Genomic DNA, 9,555 nt, shown 5'->3' on the forward strand with positions numbered 1-9,555 from the left:
AAATCTATATAATATATATTTTCGTAGGACAGAAATGATAATGTATTAGATTGTGTCTATTTTATTATTTTCATTTTAATTGCAGTGGGAACTTTAAAATAGTAGAATTTGAAAATATATACAAATAGGTTACCCGGTAAGTTAGTAATAAATGGGTCATCTGAAATTAAAACAAAAATATGTTATCAAGTTATGTGGAAATGTATCGAACATTTTTTTTTTTTTTATAAACATATTTACAATTTATAAATTTATAACAATGAGTAAATTTGAAGACATTACATGTACACAACTGACAATAATGACCTGAAAAATAAGCTGTTCACTAACGGATTTCATATTATTTTAATTTGTAAATGATTTTTATTTTTTGAATAAATCTCGAAACCAGTGTCATCATAGACGACGTTTGATGTTGTCAGAGAAATGAAAGAGAGTACATTTTTCATGAAAAATTGTCCATGAAAATCAAACTAAAATAAAATATGTACTACTTAAATTTGAGCTGAATATCTAAATTCTAAGGAATTTCTTTTTCGGATAGAATTGAATCGAACTCGGATATCGATTGAAGGTGTGAGTTATAGGGAAAACCAAAAAAAAAAATTTTAAAAACCGTTTTATATATTATTAGTATACTATACATATAAGAATCCGTGTAAAGTATTTGTAGCATTTAACAAAATATAACAAATAACAATTGCTTACCATGATCAATTGTGATTCTGAAAACCGCTTTTTCTGAAATTAAATCGAAAATATGTTTGCCCAAATTAGTTAGTTAATTATTATTATCAAGCAATTATGTGGAAACACGTCAGAAAAAATATAATGTAAATTACTACCCGGTACAGCCAACATCAGATTAACTGTCTCTGAAATAAGCATAAGATATATTAATGATTTAATGATGTTGAATTTTTTTTAACACTATATTTTCAACACTGAGTAGATATCTCTAATTAACATTTTTTTTATTACATTATAATGATTACCTATCGTTTTATCTCCGTTAATAATATTTGAAATGGCCGTTTCCAATCCGGCAGGATCTAAAAGCAAATAGTGGTTAGAGTTATACACACAATTTCAGATAAAAACATTTATACTGTACAAAATTATACATAAAAACCTTCAGACTAAGAATATACATAGCTTTAAGGTGACTATTTAACTTAACGCTACTCAACGTGTTTTGTGAAATAGTAATTTTATATAGCCTAATATGTTCTATAAAAATAAGTGGAATTTTACTCTTTTGACTATAAATATACATTTCTAAAATTTTCTTTTACAATTTAGTATTTATACAGGTAAAATGAAACTATATACCCCGTCCATTTATACTATGAACTGATATAAAAACCAACTATAGCTAGTTTTTCATTTATAAATCATCTGAAAATCAAAATGTATCTTACTTGTATCAGAAACCTCTTTGATGTATTGGTCTGTAATAAATTATTTCAAACTTATGTCTAAAAATAATAAAATTTAAAAAAAAAATGATATATCGTAAGAAAATTTGTTACTGACTTGTAATGTAAACCGAATTGGCATAGTGCGCTATGAGGAAGAATTAAATTATTTACTTTTCCATTTAGATTTTTAACCATCTTGAAAAGGTACGTGTAAAAATGATATAAAATTACCTGTCATTATCGGCGAAACGTTTACAAAAGCAAGCGTTATTAAAATGCAAAGAAGCTTCATAGTGCTGGATAATATAATTGAATCAATTCAAATAATATGACTTATAAGAAAGAAAATATGTATTATAATGGCTTGTTATTTTATGCGACTAGTCGTAACGTCGGTATGTCGATATGTCAACCAATGAAGTAAAATTAAAATATATTTTTCAGTATACAAAACAATATAATAGCTTATAAAAAATTAAGCGACACTTTTGGTTTGAGTTTTAAATAATTAACATATACAGGGTGATTTTTTTATCGTGGGCAACTCGACATCTCACTGTGTTTAATCAATAATTTAATAAATTGTGGTCACATTGTACGAAAAAACAATACAATTATTAGTTAAACTCAGTCAGATATTGAGTGGCCTTTGATAAAAAAAACCACCCTGTACACGTCTGATACATTTTTTATTTATTGCTTTTAAATTATTCTCGAATAAGACATACTTAAACACAAATTTGTGTACACAGGTGTTTCAATATTTGTTTTAAATACTACAACCATTAAGTTATTTTTAAAAGAAAATTTATTACATTATTAATTAAATCGCGTGTACAATATACAGACAATGCTTACGTGTTACATTTTAATTTGTGCACGTTGTATTTTTTTTTAATTTCATAACTATCGTATCGTACCCATAAAAGTTAAAGTTTGTTTTTGGACACACTGCTATTCTGTATAGTACCCTTTTTGTTTAAAATTTGAAAACATTTAACACTATTTTATACTATTTCACATACACAAATAATGACTACTAATATTTATTATTAGTCACACTAATTATACTTATTTAAAACATAGTAACTTACACCTCCATTCAAAAATTTTATAGCATTTAAATATTTGTTTATTTAATATTGTTTGTACTACCACCATACTTGACAACATAGTCTTTAAACCAATAATTGAGTACACAACTGGTGTGCGTTTCTTGTTCGCGAATTTCGGTTTTCAGAAAGTCAATGAGAAAATTGAATTGAACTATTTTCTGCGAAACCCGTTTTATAATATTTCTGATATTGAACAATAGGAACCAACGTGAAAGTTAAATGTTATGTAAACGTTTACCTGTACAATATTATATCTTTAAAAATAATCCAAAGAAATTCCAAAAATAATTTTAATTATAAACTGCTTATGCTTTATATATATATTTAATATTACACTATGATAAATAATATGCATTTTTTATCCGTATTTAAGAGAGTGTTCCAGTGACAGATGATTAAGTATAAACAATGATGTTGATGTTAATAGTAATGTTTGTACCTAACAAGTAGCAAGTTCCTATTATGTGTAGAAAGTTAAACAGTTTTAAGTTAATATTTCAATAAAATAAATAATAATAATAATCCTTCATGCTTTGGACAAAAACATAAAATAAAATAGCCTAATTTAGATGTAAAATATGATAATTGTAAGAGCATTAATCGTTTTTCTAAACTATCATCAGTCATAAGCAGTAGAGAATGTTCTAACTTGGTAGGTTGATTTATCTTATATTGTCATGGGGGGTCAAATGGACACTGGTGCCCAGGAGAACATACCATGAAAAATTCTTGTTTAAAAATAAAAATAAACTACGGAGAATTTGGGGTCTATACATTATAAAGCAACTCATTCAATTGATACTTCTAAACTTAAATGTTATTATCAAGATTATTTCTAGCTTCGAGGCGAAGCAGTGAAGGTTTTGGTTTTACTATGATGTGGGCTTTTTTTTTTTTTATCTGTATACACTGTAACTTTTTTAATACTGGACCAATTCTTTCTAGTAGTAACTCAACTGAAGAGATTTCATACAGATTTTGGGACCTTAAACTATTTTGAATTTATCATTAAGTTCTAATTTAAACTTTGAACGTCCAACATATCTCTTATCTCTTATCAGATAACAGCGTAACCCTTTTTTGGTAACACTTTATTCGGTTAATGTGCCAGAGCTCAAACATTCCCATCCCCATTCCAACCTCACTCCCACCCACAACCCCATGACCACCCCTCCCTCATCTCTTATCTCTAATCCTAATCTCTAATCTCTTATCAGAAAACAGCGTAACCCTTTTTTGGTAACATTTTTTTTCGGTTTTGTGTCAGAGTTACTATTGAATAATTCCTGAGGTAAGTATTGTATTGTAGGCAGGTATTGTTATGATATCAATTTCGTTTTGTACACTGCAATGGACAGAATTTAATAAAATCACAAGTAGTTAAGAGTATTAAATATCACCGAAAGAAATTGTTTATTATGTATTACAATGAATAAAATGACAATTTTGATACAAGTGCGACATATAAATATTATTTAAATAAAATTTACAACAGTAGGTGCAATATAATTTTAAAAAAAACTAGCTATGATTGATGGTCTATTTTATCAGAACCAAAACTGTATTTCATTTAAAACGTTCACCAATTCAATAACATTAGGTTGAATGACAAGAAAACGTGGCCTCACCGCAACAATATTGCCCATAAGAGGTTTATATATGAAACTGTCATTTCTTGAAGTTAATTTACAATATTTTTCAGAGTGATCAACATCAGCGGTTTTTATATATGCATCTGGAAATCGTATACTTCGGACCAAAGCTATTAGACGACATATTTTTGAGATGTTGGGGAATTCTGGTGTTCCAAAACCTTAAAAATTATAAAAAACAATTTATGAAAAATCGTCAATTTTAGCTTAGATCTACTTTTGTTTTTTGTTGAAAACACAACTAATACACGTGTATAAGCAAAATTATAGAAAAATAATTACATTACCCATAACACACACACTATTTTCAATGACATTTATTAAAATACATTTAAGAAAGAATAACCGCGGTTTGCTTCAGAGTTTTTTTTATCGAGATGTTTTTTTTTATTAAAACATTTTTGTTATTTACAATCTATACAAAATATGTATAGTCAGCAAGTCTGATAACAAAGATACAGTGACAATATTGTACGAATAGGAAGGCTCTCAGCAGTGTCCTTGACCAGAAAATTGCGATATTGTAATGGAATTTTTTTTCATTTTTTGTTAAAAATGTCGGACATATGTAATAATATCAACATTAGGAACACTACTATGGAAACACTTTCAATTGATAAATTTAATTTACAATTCAATTGACAGTTGAATTTGTAAAAAATCCAACTGTTAAAAGAGAAATTAAAATTTCTAATATAGATAAAGCGAGACCATTTCTTGGTGTTAAAAAAGAACTCACTGAAAATACATTAAAAATTAGCCAAATGTTTTACTTAATAACCATAACGTGAGATAATATTGGCTATCCTATGTTCGCAATAATCCAAACAAGAACGGTAATATTATTTTAAACTGAGGCCGAATATCAGAGGCCTAGTGACGGCTTTACAAGAGCATAAGTGGATAAAAAGATTACTTGTTGAGGGTAAATGATGAATGTACCTACTATTTAAATGGTATATTAAATAGAATAATTATGATTAAAAGTAAAATCCGTACAAATCTATGAAAATTATAAATATTTACTTATTTCATCGACAAGTAAATTTTTCGTAAGTTTTCCTGTTATCGCTCTTCTTTGTTCTCCAAACGTGCCTAACATATCATTCGCAAAATCTGTGAACAAAAATAAGTTATAATGTTTAAAATGTTTTATCTAATTGGTTTCTTCGTGAAATAAGCGTATTTATATTTCAAATAACTGCTAAAATAGTTAAAACAGTGTTTCTATAGTCATTTTGTCAGTGTTCAACGTTTCTGGGAAATTGTTTTAATAAACTAACACGTACGGAGCTATATTACATTTAATTCATCTAGCAAAATAGTGATATCTATAGACCAAACCGTCTTGACCGAGTTATAAAATGTTTAAATAACAACCTTGGACAAAAACTGTCTTTATTCCCATTTTTCAGAGAGATGAAGTGGGCTGTGTTTATTTTGAAATTTAGAGAAATATTTTCGACTTTACGGCTAATTTCTTTAGTCATTAAATGCTTGCTTACTTTCGTTCGGGTCACGTTGAGGCACAGGGATATCTGTGTAAAAAATATGAAAAATTTAGTTATTTTACAGTAAAAAACACACATTTAATCGGTTTAAAAATGTGTACATTGGTTTAAATTATGTTTCAAATGATCATCAAGACAAAAAACATAATATAGCTCTATGACTTTGAATTCGTATAATCGAATTTGGTTAATACTGAGTAATTATGAATTTTGAAATTTGTTCCGAAAAATATGTTAAACTTTATATTTACTTGTAAAATAGGATATTGCTTCTTGCACTGCCACTTGATCAGCTATGGCAATTTGTTCTGAAACACAAAAATTCTATATATGATATATTCTTATGACAGAAATGATATAATATTAGATTAGTAAAAATTAAAAGTTCCCTTGTTAATCAAATTGAAAAAAAATCACAAGGTACTTGTGGAAAACCCGTACACTATATTATTGTATTAGAAATTGTATAAAGGGTTAGTGAAGCGAATTCGTCAAGAAATCATCTCATGATGGCAGCGTTGGGCCTTAAAGGCCCGTTAAGCTTGATGATGATGATGATGATGATGATAAAGGGTTAGTAGCCGGAGTTTTAAATATATTAGATCACCTGGTAAGTTCATAATGAATGGATCGTCTGAAATTAAAACAAAGATATGTTATCAAGGTATAGGATAATGGACTAGGTGTGTGAAAATATGACTAACAAATTTTTTTATTTTATACATTTATTTACAATAAGTGAATTTAAAGATATAACGATTGGGGTACATTTTTCCGTAAACACAATTTCCGCATGATCATTATTGTTATTTAAAAATAACACGAGGTAATACTTAGATTTTAGCTAGAGATCTAAATCTAAGGGAGTTCTTTGTCGGATTGACTACTATCGATTGAAGTGTGAGCCATAAGAAAAACAAAAAAAAAACCCAATAATTATATCAGTAAAAAAAAATCTGTGTATAAAAGTATTGTATAACAATTGCTTACCATGATCAATTCTGAGTCTGAAATTGGCTTTTTCTAAAATTAAAACGTAAATGTGTCGTGCTTAATTTAGTTATTAATTATTATCTAGCAACTATGTGGAAATACGACCAATAAGTTATAAAAAATTTTATTACCCGGTACAGCCAACATCAAACTAATTGTTTCTGAAATAGTTTTTTAACTATATTAATGAATAAATGACGTTGGATTTTTTTTTGTAACATTAAAATATCAACACTTTTTCGAGTAGCAATCTTTTAAGTGTTTTTTTTATTATATAACAACAATTACCTACGGTTTTATCTCCATTAAGAAGAAATGTAATAGCAATTTCCACTCCAATAGGATCTGTAAGCAATTAGTGGTTTGAGCTACATACATAATTTCAAATTAAATCATAATAATGTACAAAACTATAAAAAAAATTCTTCAAAACAAGTATATTGTCGTCCTGAATCTGCAGTGATATAGATTTATCCGAAACTCTTTATAATAAAAATTTCGACTACTTAGTATGGTCTACTTTCAATTATGTAGAGTCATACGAGTTCTTTGACAACCCTACCAGGTTATGCAGGTATAGCTAATACTCACAGAACAAATAATTTAAATTAAAAATAATACCTCGAAACTCGTACAAATTAACTGGTATTGACATTGTTGAAATTTATAAAAAAAATTCTCTGTTCTCATAAATATTGGCAATACAAAACTCCTTAAAAATAGACCATGCAGTCTATGTTAATTATAGGAATACATTTCCTTTCAATTTCTATTACAATTTAGTGTTTTTACAGCATCTGGTATACGAGAACTATATACCCCATTCACTCAAATTTTGAACTAATCAAAATAATAAACTATAGCTAGTTTTTAATTTATTAATCATCTGAAAATCAAAACTCATCTAACCTGTATCAGAAACCTCCTTGATGTATTTGTCTGTAATAAATTATTTCAAAACTATGTAAATAAGTATTGTATTGTATGAACATTTGATACTGACTTGTAATGTAAACCGAATTTGCATAGTTCGCTATGAGGAAGAATTCAATATTAAATTTTGTATTCAGATTTGTAACTATCTTTTATAAGTACTTGTATAAATTAAATACTCACATGTCATTATTGGCGAAATGTTTATAAAGGCAAACGTTATTAAAATGCAGGGAAGCTTCATAGTGCTGGATAATATTCAGCCGAAACAATTCAAATAATATAACTTATAAGAAAGATGTGAATTCAAACAGCTAGTTTGACTTAATGTTTTAGAGTGATTTTCTTGCAACTAGTCTTAAAGTCGATGTGTCGACGATGTCAACCAAAGAAGTAAAATTAAAAAATATTTTGTAGTATGCAAAGCACTATAGTAGTTTTTAATAAACGTAGGTGACACGTGTGGTTTGTATGATAAAGTAAATACAGGGTGATTTTTTATTGTGGGCCTCACTGTGTTTAATCAATAATTTAATGAGTTATTTTTTCATAGTGTTTTTATATAATGTGATCCCAATTTTCTACAATTTTTTACGTTCTTACACATCCTTAAGTTAGGTTTTCTGATAGCAACTTTGACCAGTCAAAATTGATAGTATATTATTATCAATTTCAAAAAGTTAATGAAATATATGCGTTACCATTTAAGTTTCAAAATTTGATATAAAAATAATTAGTTTGGGGTGGGTAGGAGGTGGATATTATAATATTATTGGAAAATTGAGGTCACATTATATGAAAACACCGTGAAAAAACAATACAATTATTAGTTAAAGCCAGTGAGATATTGAGTGGTCCACAATAAAAAAATCACCCTGTACATGTCTGAAACAATTATTTTTTAATTGCTTTTAAATTATTCTCGAATAGCAAATACTTCTATGGAATTTTGTATACACAGATGTTTCAATTTTTTTTTTCAAATGTTATACCATTTATTTACGTCTAAAAGAAAAATGATTACATTTATAATAAAATCCAAAGTACAATATACAGACAATGCCTATGTGTTACATTTTAATTTGTGCAAGTTGTATTTTTTTTAACTTTTATAACTACCGTATCGACTATGTATACAACGTGTGACTATGTATAAAATGTAAAAACGTCTGATTATAAAACAAGAATGTAGTAGTATTTTAAAAACGTGTCGAAAAATGAGTGTTGAAACATAGTTTTAACTCGAAAGCAAAAAAATGAAATACATTGTAAATACAATATTGAAATACACAATATTGAATAATTTCTAAGGTATATATTTTTGACAGCTAGATTTATTCTTTACAACATATGTTCTACAATAATTATAAAATAACAGAATAACAACTATTTAACACAAAAATATGAATTAAAATAGTGGAATATTGTAACTATATGGGTGGATACACTGCGATGGACTGAATTTTAAGACTAAGAGTACCTAATAACTATCACTGAACGATTGTTTATTATAAAATACTAAAAAAACTAAATTTAAACATAATTGCGACAAATAAATATTATTAAAATCAAACAAAAATAGTAAGTGATTCGCACAGATTTTCGTATTGACCACCAGCTGTTAGACATAAATATGTCAAAAAAAAAAAAAATCTCAACAATATTCACTAGACCAAAAGTTGTTTTATCAAATCTTCCTGGGACACTCTGTGTTTTGATCTTTTGAGCGGTGTTTTCCCAAAAGTAAGGATGTAAATAGCGGCTTCAAATATGCTAATCATTTTTTAGCTTCAAATGTGTAATATTAGTGTTATTATTTCAATTTTGTTTTTTACACTGCAATGGACTGAATTTAATAAAATCACAAGTGGTTAAGAGTATTAAATATCACCGATAGAAGTTGTTTATTGTGTAATACAATGAATTAAAT

The 9,555-nt window shown here is 27.3% G+C and overlaps 2 protein-coding genes across 2 annotated transcripts in view; both read right to left on the bottom strand.

Annotated features, from left to right (window-relative positions):
• The window catches only part of LOC126842392 (uncharacterized), a 31,903-nt gene extending 30,068 nt beyond the window's left edge, over positions 1-1,835 (bottom strand). Inside the window, exons 1-6 of the mRNA XM_050579385.1 lie at positions 1,653-1,835; positions 1,537-1,566; positions 1,422-1,451; positions 996-1,052; positions 846-875; positions 709-741 (exon numbers count right to left, since the gene is read on the bottom strand). Coding sequence (XP_050435342.1) covers positions 709-741; positions 846-875; positions 996-1,052; positions 1,422-1,451; positions 1,537-1,566; positions 1,653-1,713 — 241 coding nt within the window. The 5' untranslated portion in view covers positions 1,714-1,835. The remainder of the gene's footprint in view (positions 1-708; positions 742-845; positions 876-995; positions 1,053-1,421; positions 1,452-1,536; positions 1,567-1,652) is intronic.
• Positions 1,836-3,939: 2,104 nt separating this feature from the next.
• Positions 3,940-8,003, bottom strand: LOC126842397 (uncharacterized). The gene is made up of 11 exons (XM_050579395.1): positions 7,809-8,003; positions 7,696-7,725; positions 7,602-7,631; positions 6,981-7,037; positions 6,824-6,853; positions 6,690-6,722; positions 6,307-6,333; positions 5,951-6,007; positions 5,694-5,726; positions 5,215-5,304; positions 3,940-4,349 (listed from the first exon to the last, which is right to left on the bottom strand). The coding sequence occupies exons 1-11, from the start codon at positions 7,867-7,869 to the stop codon at positions 4,084-4,086; spliced, it is 714 nt and encodes a 237-aa protein (XP_050435352.1). The 5' UTR covers positions 7,870-8,003; the 3' UTR covers positions 3,940-4,083.
• Between the last annotated feature and the right edge of the window lie 1,552 nt (positions 8,004-9,555).

The sequence above is a fragment of the Adelges cooleyi genome, unplaced genomic scaffold (genome assembly GCF_023614345.1).
Source record: "Adelges cooleyi isolate 19-005CV unplaced genomic scaffold, UGA_ACOO_1.1 ACOO_flye_CR_arks_rails_tigmint_CR_PRNA_519, whole genome shotgun sequence".
Lineage (NCBI taxonomy): Eukaryota > Metazoa > Arthropoda > Insecta > Hemiptera > Adelgidae > Adelges > Adelges cooleyi.

Bases quoted from the DNA above. Each gene is read 5' to 3' on its own strand.
- LOC126842397 (XM_050579395.1), bottom strand. From the start codon at position 7,869: ATGAAGCTTCCCTGCATTTTAATAACGTTTGCCTTTATAAACATTTCG. The intron at 6,008-6,306 runs GTGATCTAATAT...TTTGTGTTTCAG, and splicing joins ATTCATTATGAACTTACCAG to AACAAATTGCCATAGCTGAT. The intron at 4,350-5,214 runs GTAAATATTTAT...ATAATTTTTAAG, and splicing joins TTTACTTGTCGATGAAATAA to GTTTTGGAACACCAGAATTC.